The sequence below is a fragment of the Neovison vison genome, chromosome 6 (genome assembly GCF_020171115.1).
Source record: "Neovison vison isolate M4711 chromosome 6, ASM_NN_V1, whole genome shotgun sequence".
Classification (NCBI taxonomy): Eukaryota; Metazoa; Chordata; class Mammalia; order Carnivora; family Mustelidae; genus Neogale; species Neogale vison.
In genome coordinates, this window is record NC_058096.1 from 203,430,615 (window position 1) to 203,449,586 (window position 18,972).

Sequence of the window (18,972 nt, forward strand, 5' to 3'; positions counted from 1 at the left end):
GTGTGGCTGGCAGTGGGCAGCTGGAGGTCGCCAGGGGTGGCGCCCAGGAGTGTCGTTTGAGCCTGGGTATGGAGGCCTCAGTCTTGCTTTGAGCCTGGGTGAGGAGATAGGGTTCCTTGGTTTGTGCATTTAGCATCTCGCATGTGCCAGGCAGGTCTATGGGGGACGCAGGTGTGATGGGATGCCATCTGCCTCCAAGGGACCACTCTCTGAGGAGAGGACTGGTATGGGAGTGGGCCTGGAGTCCCAGGGTGGGTTAGCATGTGGATCCCTCATCCATCTCAGACCCATCCTTCAACCCCTTCACAATTCTTAATTCAGAGGATACCCTGTCCTCTTCTGATCGGTGGGGGCCTGGTGTCAAGGGATGGCTCTTAAACCCAAATGTGACCCGTTGTCATAGAACATTTAATTCCGTTCAGAGGCTGCTCTGCTGGCCGCAGACCCTGTGTCCTTGAGCCTCTTGGCTCCCTCTGTGCACACAGATGACCCAGCACCCTGCCCTCCTTGGGAGCCTGCTGCGGGGAACACACGAGAGCACCCTGCACATTCGTACTCTAGATAAAAGCCAACACGGTAACCAGATCCCATACTCATACTTAGGCTGGCTTGGAAGAACATTGGCAAGATTGTCGAACAATTAGATGATTTGAAGACATCAGTGTTCCTCTTGGGTTCAGGGCTATGTTTAGAACCAGAAATTTTCTCTCTTGTTGGACCCCAGGCCGGAACTCTAAATTATAGGGCAAACAAGGCTGTTGTGTATCTAGTCCACAAATATGCGCAGTGGATACAGTACCAGGTTTCTTCCGAGCTCTGATTCGAGAAAACGGCCGTGCCTTTTTTCCACTTGAAGAGCTGGAGAGAAGCATGAGCTCCAGTGAGCTCTGTCCTCTTTTCTGCGCTCCTGGCTGGGATCAGGTTTAGCAAACAGGCAGGCAGACATAGACACCCATTAACTTTTCATGAGGGCAAATTGTCAGAGCCAGAGGCCCGAGGCAAAGACTATAAGAAGCGTGTGCGTGAATCTGTGCACCCTCACTTAGCAGACTATGCAGTGAGCAGTCAGATGAAAGATTTTAGTTGAGAAAGATTTAATCATGGTGTGTGTGTGTGTGTGTGTGTGTGTGTGTGTCTGTCCATTTCTTCCAATTTCGTGCTTAGCCCTGCTTTGGAGACACAGTGACACGCTTTGGTGTTTTTAGTGGGCTGTGGCCAGCCAGACTGTTGTTCGGTTCTGTACAAGTTGGGTCCCTGTGAGACAGCCCAGATTTGGGGCACAAGTCACCTTCCTCTCCCCTTTCTGGCCCAGAGTCTGGCCCGTGGACTAGTTCTGGGTACTTTTGTCTGTGACAGAGTTTGTTTCCAGAACAGGCCGAGCAGGGGGCAAGGTCCAGTGTTAGAGATTAAAAGAAAAGGAGAAATTTCCACCTTGAGCAGGTGTTAATAATTGACCACACCACTTACCAGAGCAGCCATTGGGTTACATTAACTCACAGCATCTTCATGGTAAATCTCCAGCCACTCCTGGCTGCTGGCCAGGTATGCGCAGACCTTGCTTGCTGCTGACTATCAAGCTACATAGGGACCTCTGAGCAGCTGGGGCCTGACATTCCAAAGAGAGGGTGGCCACTGCCTCAGAAACGCTGCCTGGGGACCTCTGCTGACGACCAGGGAAACTGAGGCTTTGAGAATTGAGCTGCACTGAAACGTGAGCTGGTTTTCTGCATCTGGGAACTGTAATCCCCAGACCAGTGATGGGCCTCATGGGCCTCACCTGGAGTCTTCAGCCTGGACGTTTGCCCTTTGGTAATGTCCAGTGGAGAGTTAGTGATCTTCACCTTGAGTACCGAGTGGCCGTGATGGGTAGTATCGAGTGCAGTGTTACGTGATGGGCAGATTGGGCTTCTAGGGCTACTTCAGTTAAAACAACATCTTTTTTTTTTTTTTTTTCCCAAGATTTTTATTTATTTATTTGACAGACAGCACAAGAAGGCAGAGAGGCAGGCAGGATGGGGGAGGGGGCGGGAAGCAGGCTCCCTGCTGAGCAGAGAGCCTGATGTGGGACTCCATCCCAGGTTCCTGGGATCACAACCTGAGCAGAAGGCAGCGGCCCAATGCACTGAGCCACCCAGGTGCCCATCTTTTTTTTCTTTTTTTTTTAGGTCAGGCTTATTAACATACAAATCGTAGCATTCACCATTTTATTTGTTCTTTTTTTTTTTTTTTTTTTTTCTTTTTAAGAAAGCTTTATGCCCAACATCAAGCATTGCATGCTCTACAGACTGAACCAGCCATGCACTTTAGCTTTTGCCATTTTAAAAAATGAACTGCTGGGGCGCCTGGGTGGCTCAGCCAATTAAACATACGACTCTTGATTTTAACTCAGGTCATGATGTCAGGGTCATAGATCGAGCCCCAATACATCAGGGTTTGTGTTCAGCGCAGAATCTGCTTGGGGTTCCTTCCCCCCTCCCTCTCCTTCCCGCTCTGTTCCTTCCCCCGCTTGCATGCTCTCTCTATCTAAAATAAATAAATAAAATATTTAAAAAATGAATTGCTCTCTGAGTTTGGGCAGACGTGTACAGTTAATCACCACCATGATCAAAGTACAGAATATTCCCATCATCCCTAAAATTCCTTTTTGCCTCTTTCTATCAATCTACTCCTTCTACCTCCACCCATAGGCAAGCACTAATCTGCTTTCTGTCACTACGGATCAGTCAGTGTGTGTGTGTTTCAGAATTTGATACAAATGGAATCATGTAATTATATAATCTCTCTGTTTTTTTTCATTTGTCTAATTATTTTGAGATTTGCCCATGTTGTTACATGAGTCAATAGTTCATTCCTTTTTTTTTTTTTTTTTAAGATTTTATTTATTTATTTGACAGACAGAGATTGCAGGTAGGCAGAGAGGCAGGCAGGGGCGGGGGGGGGGCGGGGGAGGGGGAAGCAGGCTCCCCGCTGAGCAGAGAGCCCAATGCTTGAGCCCAGGACTCTGGGATCACGACCTGAGCCAAAGGCAGACACTTTAACCCACTGAGCCACTAAGGTGCCCCAGTTCATTTCTTTTTATTGCTGAGTAATACTCCATCGAATGTTTATCTGCCTGTTGGTGAACATCTGGATTATTTTCAATTTTTGGCTATTGCAAGTAAAGCTGCTGTTAACTTTTTTTTTTTTTTTTGGCTGTTAACTTTGTTGTTTTTTTTTTAAAAAGATTTTATTTATTTATTTGACAGAGATCACAAGTAGGCAGAGAGGCAGGCAGAGAGAGAGGAGGACGCAGGCTCCCTGTGGAGCAGAGAGCCTGATGTGGGGCTCGATCCCAGGACCCTGGGATCATGACCTGAGCCGAAGGCAGAGGCTTTAACCCGCTGAGCCACCCAGGCGCCCCAGCTGTTAACTTTTATATACTTACCTTTATATGGACATGTATTTCCCTTTCTCTCGGGTACCTATCTAGCTGTGGAATGGCTGGAACATAACAAGTGTATGTTTAGCCTTTCAAGTAACTGTCAGACTCTTTTCTGAAGTGGTTGTACCATTTTATGTTCTCCCCAGCAGTGTCTGAATTTGAATTTCTCTACCTCCTCACCACCACTTGGTATGGTCAGGTTTTTTAACTTTAGACCATTCTACTGGGTGTATACTGGTATCTTACTGTGATTTTTTTTTTTCTAAAGATTTTATTTATTAGAGAGAGAGCAGGGGAAGCAACAGTGGAAGAGGGAGAAACAGATTCCTCACTGAGCAGGGAGCTCGACATGGGCCTTGATCCTAGGACCCTAGGATCATGACCTGTGCTGAAGGCCGACGCCCAACTGACTGAGCCACCCGGGAGTCTGTGATTTTTAACTTGCATTTACCTAACTGCTAATGATGGAGAGCATCTTTTATGTGTGCATTTGCCATCTTCATATGTTCTTTGGTGAAGTGTCTGTTCAAATCTTTGGGGATTTTTTTTCTTTTCTTTTTTTAAAAGATATTATTTATTTATTTGACAGAGAGAGAGTGATCATAAGTAGGCGGAGAGGCAGGCAGAGAGAGAGGGAGAAGCAGGCTCCCTGCTGAGCAGAGAGCCCAATGTCGGGCTCGATCCCAGGACCCTGAGATCATGACCTGAGCTGAAGGCAGAGGCTTAACCCACTGAGCCACACAAGTGCCCCTGTTTTTTCTTTTAATTAGGTTGTCTTCTCATTGAGCTTTGAAAGTTCTTTTATATTCTGGATACAAGTCCTTACTGGATATGTGACTTGTAAATAATTTCTTCCTGTCTATAGTTGGTGTTTTCATTTTCTTAACAGTGTCTTTCAAAGAGCAGTTTTGAATTTTGATGAAGTTCATTTTATCAGCGGTTTCTTTTATGGGTCATGCTTCTGGTGTCATACCTAAGAAATTTTTGCCTAATCCAAGACCATAACAATTTTCACCTATGTTTTAGAAGAAAAGCTTATACAAATATTATAGTTCTAGGATTGACATTTAAGTCTGTGATCCATTTTGAATTAGTTATTTTTTATATGTGGTATGAAGTATGTACCAAAGTTCATTCTTTTACATATGGATGTCCAATTGTTCCAGCAACTGTCTTTACTAAGTTGTTTGCATGCCTTCGTTAAAAATTAATTGACCGGCTATCTGTAGGTGTATTTCTGGATGGCGTTGATCTATGTGTCTGTCTTTTTACCAGTACCACACTCTCTTCGATTGCTGTAACTTTAAACTAAGTCTTGAAATCAGGTAATGTTTCTATGCTTCTATAGCTGATTTCAGAGAGAACTGTCATCTCAAAAACACTGGGCCTTCAGTATGCAAACATGATATATCTCTTCATTGGTACTGGTCTTCTTTGTTACTACTCATCAGTGTACTGTAGTTTTTAGCATAAAAACATGTAGTTTTTAGCATACAGATTTTGCATATATGTTGTTAGATTTATGTTTAAGCATTTTGTAGTGGGTTGAACAGTGGCCCCCTCAAAAATATGTCTGCCCTGACCCCCAGAATCTGCAAACATGATCTTATTTGGGAAGGAGGTCTTTGCCAATGAAATTAAATCTCGAGATGAGGTTTTATCCTGGATTGTTGGGTTGGCCCTAAATCCAATGACAAGTCTCCTTACAAGAGCTACACAGAAGAAAAGGCCTTGTGAAGATGGAGATAGAGACTGGAGCAACACAGTCATAAGCCAGGGAATCCTGGAGCCGCCAGAAGCCGGAAGAGGCAAGAAACAATTCTTTCTCAGTGCTTTCTCAGGGCAGGGGCCCTACTGATACCTTAATTTTGGACTTGCAGCCTCCAGAACACAGAGAGAATAAATTTCTATTGTTTTAAGTCACCAAGCGTGACCGTTTGTTAGAACAACTGTAGGAAAGGAATAACACATTTCATGATTTTTTTCATGCTATAGGAAAGATAGTAACCAAGGATTTTTGAAAATTAATGAAAGGGATCAAACAACAGACCCAAAAAGCTCAGAAAAAGGACAAAAGGCTAAACAAAAAACCAAAACCAAACCCTGTATAAATTACATTGAAGCTTCTACAAACCAAAGATTAAGAGAAAATCTTGAAGATAGGCAGAAAAGTGACATTGTATACAGGATCAAAGGTTAGAACCATAGAAGAATACTTCTATGAAACTATACAATCCAGAAGTCATTGGAGTAACATCTTTAAAGTATTTTAAAAAAAAAGTGTCAACCCAGAATTCTGTACTTAGCAAAAATATCTCTTAAAAATGAAAGAGAAATAAAGACTTTTTTCTAACAAAAGCTGAGAAAATTTGCCACTAGCAAACTTGCTCTGTAAGAAATGTCTCTTTTCTCTTTTCCTTCTGGGATTCCTGTCACACGTGTCAGACAGTTTGGTCTTGTCTCACGTTTATGGATACTCTGTTCTGGGATTTTTTCCTCCCCCCTTACTGTGTCAGTTTGAGGAACTGATCAGTGTTGAAGGACATGGATTCATTTTCCTCAGCTAGGCTGAGCCTACCAATTAGCCTGTCAAAGCCATTCTTCCTCTCTGTTACGGGGTTTCTGATTTCTAGCATTTCCACGGACTCTTTCTTAGACTTTCTACCTCTCTGGTGGAATTCCCCATCTGTCTGTGTGTGTTACCCACACTTTCCAATGCAACCTTTAACATAGTAGTCAGAGTTATTTTAAGTTTCATGTCTGATAGTACCAGCGTCAAAGTCATCTGATTCTGCTGATAACTTTTTTTTTTCCCAAGATTTTATTTATTTGAAAGAGAGCGAGCATGCACATGTGATCACATTTGATGTTGAGGAGAGGCAGAGGGAGAAGCAGGCTCGCTGCTGAGTGCAGAGCCTAAATATGGGGCTCAATCCGGGACTCCAGGATCGAGACCTGAGCCGAAGGCAGATGCTTAACAGACTGAGGCAGCCAGGCGTTCCTGCTGATGCTATCGGACAGTGGGGTTTTTTCCCTTGCCTTTTTGTGTGTGTCATAATTTTTGATCAAATGCCCATACATCATGTTTAGGATAGTAGAGACAGAAGTAGATAGCCTTATCGGGAGTTGAGCTGAGTTTAGTGTTACTCCTTACCTGTATCTACAGCTTGATGTTGAACCAGTGAGACCATAGTCAGTCCAGATGGGTTGATTTCTTGTCACAAGGAAGACCTGCCAGCTGTTTTGTTTTTAAAAAAATGTATGGGTTGGTGACCATGTGTTAAGTGGCCGAGATCAGTCGAATATTTCTGCAGTTTCTACTGTGCATGATGCTGAGCTCCTGGTAGCCTATAACAGGCTGGCGGCAGTAGAAACTGAGGCAAGCAGAAGATGAACCTGCTGTGAGAGCTCAGGATCCCATACCAGGGAGCATACCAGGGGACCATACCAGGGGGCACATGCAGACCCCAAGTGAGAGATCCACAAAGTGAAAGGGATTTGTCTCTTCTGAGTCTTCACCTTTTTTTCTTCGGACGTTAGGAGGTTTGTATATGGCAAAAATGAAAGCTGTCCGCTCGGTGCCGCTGTGTAGGTACACAGTATGTGCTGATGTCATCGTCACTGAGACTCGCCGGGCAGGGCTCCTGGGACCCTTTGATGTTGAGCGGGGCAGAGTCCTTATAGCCTTTCCCCCTCACGTGCTGCCCCGGCTGTTCCGTCACTGTCATTACTCACAGCCCAGTACGTGCGTCCCTTCCCACTCCCGTTCGTCATCTCCTTATCTCTGCTTATCGCTTGCTCACCCAGCGCTGGGAAACGCTGCATCTCCAGGGAGCTGGAGTGCAGGTGAGGGGCTGCAGCGCTGTGCGGGGTGGGGCCGCAGCTTCTCCCCCCACCCCCCACCACCCCGGCCTTGGCAAGGTTTCATTACCCAGGAATGTCACCGTGGTGAGCTGGGCTCTCGGAAGTGGTGGGTGCGTGTGGAGGACCTACTCCATGTTCAGCTCTGTGCCGGGCAGGTGGGTGGGGGAGTGACTCAGACAGTGTCTGACGCCGGACCTGTGTGGCAGGCATGTGGAGGCAAAACCACAGGCCGTGTCACCTGTCAGAGGCTGCCTCATGTCAGGGAATGGCCTCTTACGTGGGTCCTGGTCCCAGCTTTCTCCTTTCCTGGGTGACTTTGAGCAAGATCTCTAACCTCCCCGAGCCTGCTGCCTGCCCCACCCCCCGAAAAATAAGCTTAATGATGCCTGCTGTGAAGGAAGGGCCACTGTAAGGATTAAATGTGTGTAAATGCTGGCACGTGGTAGGTAACAAGGGGACAACGGCTCTTGCCATCTTTATGTGCTGGCCCGGTGGCGTGTGCAGTGCTGTCATGTCCACCGGTAAGAGGATGGACGGGAAGCAGAAAAGCACTGCGTCCTGGGGGAGGAAAGACAAGGACCAGATGGTGCGGCCAGAGGAATAGCCTGGGGCAGGCAGGACCCTGGGCTTGTGGGGGAAGCTTGAGGCTGGGGCCCTCCCAATGGTCATTTGCTCTCGGAGCTTCCATCTCCTTTGTTGTCACCTGGTCACAGTCTGTGAGAGGTCAGAGTGGGCAGGGGAGCATGGCGGTTCCCACAGCCATGTCCTCCAAAGGCCTCCTCCCTGGCTCGGTGCGTGGCTGCTGTCCTCAGTGCACCTTTGGAGCTGGCTCTGTTTGGGCTCAGAAGAAGGGTTCCTGTTGTGAGTCAGCGGTGGTCCCCCCAACTCGCCGTCATCACTGTGCTCCCAGGGACTCAGCTCGGGGCTGTCAGTTTCTGGGCCGTTTTTCAGAAACACTCAGAATTTCCATTCTATCCTTCCCAGGCAGCAGGCAGCACCCGTCTGGCCACTCCTGGAGGATGCTGGCTGTCGGGACAGAGGGCTACCTGGCTCCCACCCTCACTTTCATGGCCTTTCCTGAGGGAGCCACAGGGACTCACTGTCCAAAGGAAGAGTGTGTGTGTCTGGAAGGGTGGCGGGGGTGGAGTGGGGGGGAATCTTTCGGGGCAGGGGTGCAGGGCTGGAGCTACTTCTCAAGAAGGGCCTGCAAGTGATTTCAGAGAAGTGCCTTTCACAGCCCAGCCCTTTGCGGGGTAGGCCCAATCATCACCCCCATCATGCAGATGAGGAAGCAGAGGCCCAGGGAGGTTAAGCTTCTTGCCCAGGGCCACCTTGCTTATCAGTCCTGGAGCTCAAATGTCGGCCAGGGCCTGTCTGAATCCCAGCTCTTCCCCAGTGCACTGTGCCGGGTCTCCTGACATTGCTGCCTGGGCCTGGGGCAGCTGTGGTGAGGTGAGGGCTATTCAAGGCTTCTGGAACATTTCCTTTTGGGGTGGACTCCTGCATAGGCATTGGGATCTGAAACTGTGTGCCGCTACCTGTCGATGACCAACGTTGTGGTTGAACCCGCCCTCATAGTTCTTAATATAATTACAAGACACCCTTCAGCAGTAACCATCAGGAACCTTTGGAAGAAATGAAGGGACCGGGGCACCTGGGTGGCTCAGTGGGTTAAGCCTCTGCCTTCAGCTCAGGTCATGATCTCAGGGTCCTGGAATCGAGCCCCACATTGGGCTCTCTGCTCAGCAAGGAGTCTGCTTCCTCCTCTCTCTCTGCCTGATCTCTGCCTACTTGTGATCTCTCTGTCAAATAAATAAATAAAATCTTAAAAAAAAAAAAAAAAAAAAGAAGGGACCTAGAAATAACACAGCACACGTGAGGCCGCACAGCAAGGGTGAGGGGAGAGGAGAGAGAGCAAGCACCTGAGGTTCCACTTTTATTGGGGTTGAGGGTAGAGGCCTGGGGGTTTTCAGGGCTCACTCGTTATTGGTGAATTTTAAACATAAGAGTGGGAATTTTAAGAAAAAAACCACATGGCCATATGGTCAGTTACCTAAATCTGCCAAGACCTCGGAAACCAAGGAACCTCTGTGGTGGGGGGTGTCCCAGCTCTTCATCTGGTCATGGGCGGGCAGCATGTTTATTCAAGATAGCCCTCTTCAAGTGGATGCCTCTCTGAAGTGGATGCCTGGGCAGTCAAGAAGTCAAGCACTTGCATTACAAACCAGAAGGAAAACCCCACACCTGTCAGGGCCTATGCTAGCCAATCGCACTGGCTTCTGGAGGGCCCCAGTCCTGGTGGGCACACATAGCACACAGCAGGCACGCCCACAATGGGCTCGTGTGCTTGGCATTGCTCCTGTTTTCGAGAACACCCCTCGAGCTCTGTGTCTAACCTTCATGTTCTCTTTAACCTCCAGAGCCTGTGTTTCTCCAGGTTCCAATGGGCATGCACGAGAGAGTTTGCTATCTTTGAGACTAGAACACTTTCCAACTAAAGCAAAATAGGCAGTAGGGTCCAGGAGCCACACTGCCCTCCTTGGCTGATTGGGAATCCTCCCCTGTGGTCTTTCTCTTCTAGGACTCTGATGCCCACCCCGGTGACCCTGGCCAGAGCAGAGCATCTTCCTAGGGCTGGGCTACTATGGGTCCATCCAGGAGATGGGCAGACTCAGAGATGCAAGCCAGCTGCTGGTGGGACATGTGCAGGCAGCCTCGGGGAGCCCCAGTCACAGCCAGTAAATTCTGCTATCTGGATAGAGTAGCCGTAGCTCTGTGGCACATGGGTAGCTGGCAAGCTTTGAGCCCAGTGATATCCTAGATTCAGAAGGGACAGGACTGATGAGCATAGGCAGGAAACAGGGAGAGGCACACAGACCCATGGACAGGCAGCAGGCCCTATGGACAGGCCGGCATTGATTCAGCTCACTCGTGTGTCCTGGCACTGGAGATGGAGTGGCTGGAGGAACCGGGCAGGGCTGGGGCAGGCACAGGCATTCGGGAGCACAGAGGCGCTGCTGATCAGGCGTTCTGGGTTGCAAAGCGATTAGAGGCTAGGGTGCTGGGGTCAGGGGAAGGAAGGCTGGATGAAGGCCTTCCAGTAGGGGAGGACCTTGGGATCTGGGCAAGGGGGTGCAGAGGCAGGAGGGGAGTTGTGCAAGGAGGTAGCCTGGAGTGGGGTTCCTTGTCAAGGTGCTCAAATTTTCTCCCAAAGGCAGTAGAGAGCCCTGGAGGACTGGCAAAGCCGTGGGGTGATGTGGTAACATTTAGAAATTTGTTGAGGTCATGGCTTAAAACCCTGAGCCCCACGTGTGGCTGCCTTTATGGGTTACTGGGGCTTTGGGGCCAGCCGAGAGTGTCAGTCTCACTAAGCACATCATTCCCGCAGGGAGCAAGTCCACAGAGGAAGGTTCTAAGACCAAAACTGGGGCATCTGCCATCTGTGTCCTCAGGAACGGCGTGGCTCTGGGAGTTCCACCCTGCTGAACATGCGCACAGCGGTTCATGGGTTAAGAGAAGTGCTAATACGTACACAAGAGTGGTGCCTGAATCTGGGGAGACCCAAGTTGGACTGGGATGGGTCCCCTTAGGAATCACCTGCACCCAGTGATTGTGAGTGTGTATTTGGTGGGGGAGTGGTGCAGAGGTTAGGCTTCTGCATTTGGGGACTGAAGCCTCTCAGGCAGGAACACTCATCCCTCACGTCTCCGGAAGGCTCTCTACAGCAACTCGGGGTGCCTGTCCCACCAGGCACAGGATTCCCACCAGCCATCTGGATGCTCACACACAATTCCTGTTTTCCCAGGGGTTCTGCACTAGGGTGGGGTCAGAACATCCCCCCAGTTCTAGGCCAAGCCCACACTGGGGGTGGGGAATGGGCCTGGGCCTTGCCAGGAAGAGGGGTGACATCAGAGCCAGCCTGGGCTTCAGGGTCTCCAGACTCTGAGGGGGCCTACTGGGGGTACGGGCTGTATGAGGAACCAGCGGAGGGCACTCTGCGGCCCACCTGCCCCTCCCCCCAGGCTCCTCCAGCCCTCACTGCCATGTGCTCTGATGGCACTCCTCACTCACGGCCTCTGCTCAGAAAGGAAGTCCTGGAAGGGGGCGCGTGGCCCGGATGTGGGAGTACCACCACACTGCGTTTCTCACCAGTATTTAGAACTCATGTTTTCCAGGTTGTGGGTAGTTTTCCACTTTATCCTTTGGAGGGGCTGTTCCTCTTTCCGTGTTTCTTTAAGCCCTGAATGAGGACTGAAGGACTCCCTTTCTTTTCATTGTCCTTAGCCGGAAGTGGATTTCCCCATCCCTCCAGGCAGAGGCAGGAGTCAGGAGTCGGTGCAGAGCCAACCCCAGGAGCCCACCAGCATGCCCCAGACGCTGACCAGCACACTGGAGCACATCGTGGGCCAGCTGGACGTCCTTACCCAGGTAGGCCAGGACATGCGTTCACCCCACTTGGCCTGGCATTTGGGCCGTTTGAAGTTGGGCAGCAGGTGCTATATTTTAAAAAATAATAATCATCATCATAATGGATCTACTTTCCAGTCCAAATTAATAAAGTTGCAGTGCCTGCCTTGAGGTCCTGGCTCTCAGAGCCATCCGAGCTCCGGCCAAGCCACTGGACCCCAAAAATCCCCAGTGCTGGTCCTGCCAGGGTGTGCCCTCCCAGGGCCAGCCTGGGCCACAGCAGAGCTTTGAAAGAAACACTGTCCATTCATCCCGCTCATCGCGGGGTGGGCACCCTCCAGGGGTGTGCCAGGGAGCTGTGAGCAGTGAGTCAGGCATCTGGGAGCCCAGGCTCTGGCTTTGAGCTGGCACTGCTCTTATCCTCCAAGCAGCCTTGGCGAAATCCCTTTGGCTCCCCAAGCCCTGGTGCGCTCCTCTGTGATGTGCGGTGTTCGTGGACTCCAGGTCCTGTTCATGGTCAGGATTAAAGAAGATGAATCTGTGGGAAGCATTTGGCTGACACCTGGCTCAAGGGAACTGTTCAGTAAACATAAGCGGTGGTGCTGACCAGCGTCATCACCAAGGTAGACATGGACCCAGGCCTCTGGAGCATAGATACATCTGGCAGTTGTTAATACAGAATTGGAGTACAACAGCTTCCCTAAGAACAGAGTGCCCTGGCAAGAGGTGGCTGCTGGCACCGCAGGCATGAGAGTGGCCTTGCCTGCAGGACTGGAGGGGGCCACAGGCACATCCAAGCAACAAGCAAAGCCCAGCGTGGCTGGCATGCGGTGTGGGGGGGCGTGCCAAGGCAGGATTTAAAGGTCGTCAGGCCCCTTCCCCACCTCAGCTGTGGGCGCAGACTGCCTTCTCTTGTGCCAACTCGTGGGTAGACCAAGGGTGTGGGAAGAAGACAAGGGAGCCCTGAGTCCCTGGTAGAAATAGAGCTGAAGTGGCGTACCATCCTTTCCCTCCCTCTGGATCCCTGGCCAAGTGAGAAAAGCTCTCTATCATGTCATGTGGCCCACGGCGTGTCATGGCATCCCAGCTGGCACTGCACATCTTGGGCCCAGGAAAGGAAGGAGCTTTGAAGGGAAAGGTCTGGCGTCAGTGGCTGGGGCTGGGGGTAGCTGGGGGTGGAGAAGACAGGCACATCAGACAGACATTTCTGGAAGCCTGTTAACCCTTGAGAAGAAGGCCTGTGCTGAGAGAGGTATGAGCAACATGCACATCCCCCATCTCACACGCGTCAGAAACCGCCAAGCCCGCCTCATGTTCTTCACAGCCTTGTCAAGTGTGAGAGATCAGGGGAGGTGGAATCAATTAGAACTTTATAGGATAAAATTGGAAATTAAGTCTGAGAAGACGGTTAAAAATAGCTTCATTGGATCGCTTCATTGGAGTATAGCACTAGAAGCATTTCCCGTCACTGTTTCAGGGGTGCACGCGGGAGGTTTTGTTACGTGTTAGCAGTTTGGAGTGTGATAGTAACTTTGTGAGAAACCGCCATCGCCGAGAATAATGAAGGCTTTCAGGTGGCCTGGGCCTCTGGCCCCAGGTCTGGATGGCTGTGTGGCACCCTCGTCCTACCTCACACCATCCAGCCCCTTTGCAGATCCAAACAGCACTCCACCCCCGACCAGATGCCAGGCCCGTCAGCCAGGCACCTGCTCTGCCAAACAGTGTGCATTCCTGAATGTTCCTGATGGACTTGACATATCCTGAAGATGATTCTTGGTTTCCACAGTTGAAGCCCCCAGTCGAGGCCTCAGCCTAGTTTCCAAGTGGTAGGAGGTGCATTTGTGCTCACTGGTGTGCTGTCCTTGAGTTTGGCTGCTGGTTGTTTTCCAGACGTACCTCCTCTCTTCCATTTGGGGCTCTAGCTGAGGTATCCGAGCTACAGCCAGAGCTGTCTCTTGTGGGATTGGGTGTTCCTTTCTCTTGGGACCAGTGTGGTTGTGGGCAGCCCCACCTCTGAAGCCCAGAGCCAGGTTACCCTGCTGAGCTATCCATGTGGGTCACTCAGCCGGGCTCTGAGCCTCCTTTGCCTATGGGTATTGGTCTCACACAGGACCCCGTCAGTGAGCACTGCTCGCCATCTTGACATACCTTTGTACTCTGGAGGGGCAGGGGTTTCTCAGCTACCCCCACAAGGACTCCTACCTCAGAGTCATCTGAATCATGCTATTCCCCTCTGTCCCAACCCCCTCACTGCCCCTTCCCTCCCTGACAAGGAAGTCTACTTCAAAGAGGGTTCTGAGAGGGAAGTTGCCTTCTGGGTCCTTCCATCCTCCATCCCCCAGAACATCCTCCAAGGAAGAACTGTGGGGGCTGCAGTGGCTGAAATGTTTACTGAGTGAGTCACAGAGCCTTCTGCCCCTGGGTGACATGAGCAGGACACTCCGTTGCGGAAGCCCTCAGTCCTCAGAACCTGCCTTTCTGCTCAACTGGCTGGGGTGGCCCAGTGACTAATTCCTCCTCTCTGGATGTTCACGGCCCATTTGTGCCAGTCTGAAGGCCCAGGACCAATCTCAGTCCTCCTCAGTGGCCCCCAGAGGTCAGGCGGCTGAGCGCACCCATGGAGAACAGTGGTTCAGCTTGCTTGGGTGTACGTTCTGGTGACCTTGGGCCAGGTGCTTAACCTCTGTGCCTCAGTTTCCAAATCTGGAACCCATTACTGATAAGAGTAGCCACTTCACAGATCTGTCGTGAGGATTAGATGTGTTAGCTCGTGTGAGGCTCTGCGAACAGTCCCCAGCAGCGCCGTGTGCTGCCCTCGTCATTAGGGCCTGGTGGCGGTGGTGGGGGGATCACAGCAGCACCAGAAACACTTCCCCCAGTTCCCCCCTATCTCCCTGCCCGGAGGAGCCGTGCCTCAGACCCTCGCAGAGGGGGCGGCGAGTTCCCTTCTTTGCTTGAGCTCTCTCTGCATCTGGGGCCAGCAAGCGTTCAAAAGGCTCGTCATTGCCTGGGAAGCAAACTCTCCTTGGGCCATGTACAGCATCCAAAATCCAGCCCTTTGACTCTCCAGTTGAGGTTGTACCATTTTATTTTTTTAGGAATGTCTTTTCTCTAAAGTGTTCTTCAAAACGGGTACACATTGTTCTTCAAACAGGTACACATTGTTCCTCAAAAGTGTACCCGTTCGGGGCGATAACTTTGGAATGGTTGCAAGGTTCATAGGCCTTTGTCCATCTCCCGCGTGAGTGTTCTCTTTGGCCTGGCCTGGCAGTCCTCCCTATGGTGTTGTATTAGATGGGAAGTCCACAGAGGGTAGGGATCATGTCTTCTTTGTCATCTGCCTCCTCCCGCTGTTTATCTGAGCCCTGCAACTTTCCACAGGCTCTCTGACCTGACCCTCATGTCATCCTCCAGCCTGGTGCCCAGCAGCTAGCACCATGCCAGTCGTGGATAGGGTGTGGGTAATGGCTTGCTGGGCCTGGACCAGCCCCTGGGGCCACTCAGCCTGGGACTTCTCCAGGATCCTGGGTGATCCTGAGCTCAAGCCACTGTAGGCTGGGGTTCCCCAGCTTCCCCTGCTGGAGAGTTTTGGTGTAGTCAGGGTTGGCTTCCTCGAGGAGTCCACCTGCAAGCCGAACGTTAACCTGAAAGTTAAGGCCAGACATTGTTGCTCTGTGATCACAGAGCCTGGTAGTTCTGAGGTCCCAGGCTAGAGAGTACACCCCCTTGCCCTGACCCTTCTTTGTGTAGAAGACACCCCTCCTTACCCATCTGAGGTTGCCGTTTGGGGCTTCACGGATTCTTCCACTGTGCTCCTTGGGACCCCGATCCCAGCTGGATGCCGTGTTCTGAACAGCTGGGGTCTGTCTAGCCTTACACTCCCCTGCCAGCTGTGGGAAGCAGAGTGACCACCGGCCCATCAGCTTGGACACACCTGCCCTCCCGGATCTGAGGACCAACCCCCTCATTCATCAGGTGACATTGTTCCCCAGAGCCTTACAAAGTTGGGACAGTCGAGCCAGCTCATGTTTCCGAGCGCCGTTGGGAAGCCCTTGGTTAAATGGATGTGTTAGACCGGCACCAGCTGTTCTGTGAAGCACAGCACGAAGTCCATGTGCTCCCAGGAGAGTGTGGGAAAGCACCAGGCTGGCCAGGTAACACAGGAGTGTAGGGAGTGGACATTCCACAGGCCTCCGCAGCTGCTGGACTTGAGTCCCAGGAATGCCCTTGAGCTGCCAGTGAGACTCTAGTGGTCTGACTTGGCAGTAGGATGAGAGGGAGAGAAAGAAGAGCTCCTTTCCCAGGTCCAGGGAGGGGAGTCCAGGAGGTGACGGGGGACCGGGGTGCAAGGGGTTGTTGAAAATCCGAGATGGGTCATGGGGCCCATTAGAGATGGGAGCCTTGAACCTGGACCCAGGCATCTGGCCAAGACTGAAGCTCTTCAAAGACGTATACTTACTGTGATAGCTATACTTTGAATCCAGTTATCCTAATGATTGTTGGGGGAAATGTGTTTCCTAATAGTGGCATTTAGGTTTTTTGTTCTTTTTAATTTTTAAAATTTTATTTATTTGAGAGAGTGAGAGAGCCTAAGTAGGGGGAGGGGTAGAGGGAGAAGCAGGCTCCCTGATGAGCAGGGAGCCCAAAGTGGGGCTTGACCCCAGGACCTTGAGATCATGACCTGAGCCAAAGGCAAATGTTTAACTGAGCCACCCAGGCACCAGGATTTAGGTTTTTCTTTGGAAATTTTTTGCTCCTCCAAACCCAGATGGGAATTCTCAGGAGCTGCCGGGGCTGAGTGGGTGCCCCGTCTTCCTCTTGTGACCCTGTCCACACACACAACACACACCCTGGAGAGAACACACACCTGTCCTATGGCTACCACGGGGTCACTGCCTGTCCCAAGTCTTCTCTTCCTGAGAAAGTTGGCTCAACCTTAGAGCACTGTGAGGTCCAGAAAAAAACTGCTCTGGCCCAGCTTTGCCTCTTTCTGTCTGTGTAGATCTGAGTAAGCCTTGGTTTCCTTCTCTACAGACAGGAGACTTTGGGCACTGCCCATCTGCCTTCCTATGTGGTAGGCAGCAAAGGTCAGCACCTCACGTGGGGCCAGGACTTCCCTTAGGGCCTTCTTTCCATGAGTCACCTTCCTATCTCTGCTCCGCTTGAGGAAGGACTCCAGGGTAGGCCCCGTGGCTGCCAGACCTGCCTGCTTGGGGGTCTGTATCCAGACAGAGGCCCTGACCTTTTCTCTCATGTTCTTGTGGGCCTGTGTCAGGTGATCTAGGGGCCACTTTCCATCACTGGCCTGGCTGCATGAACTCACCTCCCACATTGTCCCCCTTTGCTTCCTTTGCGACTCCTGTATGACAGAGCTTCGGGTGCTTTCTGGGTTTTGCAGAGTCCCTGGATCTTCCTCAAGGGCCAGAAGTAGGGCGCTGAGGTGCAGACAGTACCCAGGAGCTGGGGAAGCTACAGTGAGGGGCATGGGCCCAACAAACAGCTTGGAGGTTTTGCCTCTGAAGCCCACAGCAGAGTTATTTTCGACTCTAGTTTCACATCTTGCTGCTTTTTAAAAATACCAAACCATGAAATTCCTGCTCCAGCTATGTTTTTTTTATGGCACCCGTGCTTCGGGCTGGCCACAGCAATGCTGTGATGTCACGTTCAGGTTCCTGTGACTCACCAGGGGCCGCTGGGCTCCGGGACTAGAACATGCATGCGGTGGGAAGCAGGCGGGGGCAGACCCACCCAGCCCCGCCAGTGTGGGCCTCTGACATTTGAGTTCGTGAAATAGCCAGGTTGTAACTCTGCTGACCTAACTCAGCAGGGCCAAGGATTTGTGTCTGTATGCTTTGGGGAGTTAGACAGTTGGGAAGTGGCCTGTTTATTTTGAGACATCCCGACCCTCCCCACCATGGTCCTGGTGGTTCCCTATTTGATGGGCTGCTTGGGTGAGACACCTAGTTCCGTGCTGGCAGGGAGGGTGCGAACGCAGGGCCCGCCTGACCCCTCTCGGGGGCTCTTGGTATACTTCTTTCCTGGGCAGATGAACTGTTGTTTGTACAAACAGACTCGATTTTGAAGCAGTTGTGCCATTTTAGCTGGGGGCCGGCCCTCCCAGGTGTGCCTGGACCGAACTCTTCGGGAGGGTGTAGAATGAAAGTCAGCCTTCCCTGCTGCCCCAACCCCTGCCAGGATTCCTGTTTATAGAGTGTGTGCAGCCCCCCAATGGCAGCGGCCTGGAGTGGTGGTTGCAGGTTCCCACAAACATGGTGCTTCTCTCCACATCAGCACAGCTGACCGCTAGGCCTACCTAGTCCAGAGAGGGTCTAGCTGTCCTCTGTACAGACATTCAAAAGCTGCCATTGGGCCAAAATCAAGTTCAGGACAGCCTGCGCTCCCTCCACTTGGGAGTTTGGAGACGAGATTTGTTTTTCCTGTCAAGAGGCTGCTTCCTGGGGACAGGACACTCTGTGGCCTGTGTCAGAGGCACACTTGGGGTCTGACTCCAGCTGGTTGCAGAGGGGCTGGGCCCTGGCCCTTCCCCCACCCTGTTGCTCTTTTGGGCCATGTATCCACAGGCCCCTCTGGCTTTGCAAAAAGCAAAGTCTGGCGCTGCTCAAGGCACTCAAAGATAGGCCAAGCTCACGTTCATGAGTGCATGGCAGGCTTCATGGCAGCTCTGTCCTCTCTGCCGTCTGCGGTTGTGGCAAAAAGCATTCCTCTCCAAAGAGGCTGCAGATCGAAGGCCCCCCCGCCCACCAGATGGACTTGGGATGGCTGTGGTTACCTCCGGGGCCCGGTATGTTCACGGTCCTAGGAGATTTCTCCTGTGAGGCCCCAAGCCTGCTTGGGGTGGGCGGCGCGGGGGGAGGGGTAGGGGAGCAGGGGCTGAAGTGGGATAACAGGGCCCATGCAGGGGCGTCTCTTTCAGACTGACTCCAGGATTACTCTAGAAGGGAGAAGGGGACTGCAGGTTGTTTGCTCGCACTCTTCTTGGGACCCAGGGGCCCTCCGGGGAAGGGTTAAGCGCTGGCCACGAGAAGGGACCTATGACCTATAGGGACCTATGTTCTGGTTGGACAAGCAGTGCCATATAGGCCTACATGGCTCTGCGATGAACCAAGTCACAGCTGACCCTGTGGCCATTTGGCACTATCCCAAATGAGGCGCCGCTAGAGCAGGGGCAGGGAGAGCTACAGTCAGGCCGGCCCCTTCCTTCCCCCTGCCCCTCGGAGGGCCCTCTCCGGGCCTGGACGGCCAGTACAGATCCTCTCCTT

General features: G+C 51.6%; 1 protein-coding gene across 3 annotated transcripts in view; it reads left to right on the forward strand.

Annotated features, from left to right (window-relative positions):
• The window catches only part of POC1A (POC1 centriolar protein A), a 68,917-nt gene that overhangs the window by 37,151 nt on the left and 12,794 nt on the right, over positions 1-18,972 (forward strand). For all 3 annotated transcript variants that reach the window (XM_044253454.1, XM_044253455.1, XM_044253456.1), the window contains exon 10: positions 11,570-11,713. In XM_044253454.1, the coding sequence (XP_044109389.1) occupies positions 11,570-11,713 (144 nt within the window). The remainder of the gene's footprint in view (positions 1-11,569; positions 11,714-18,972) is intronic.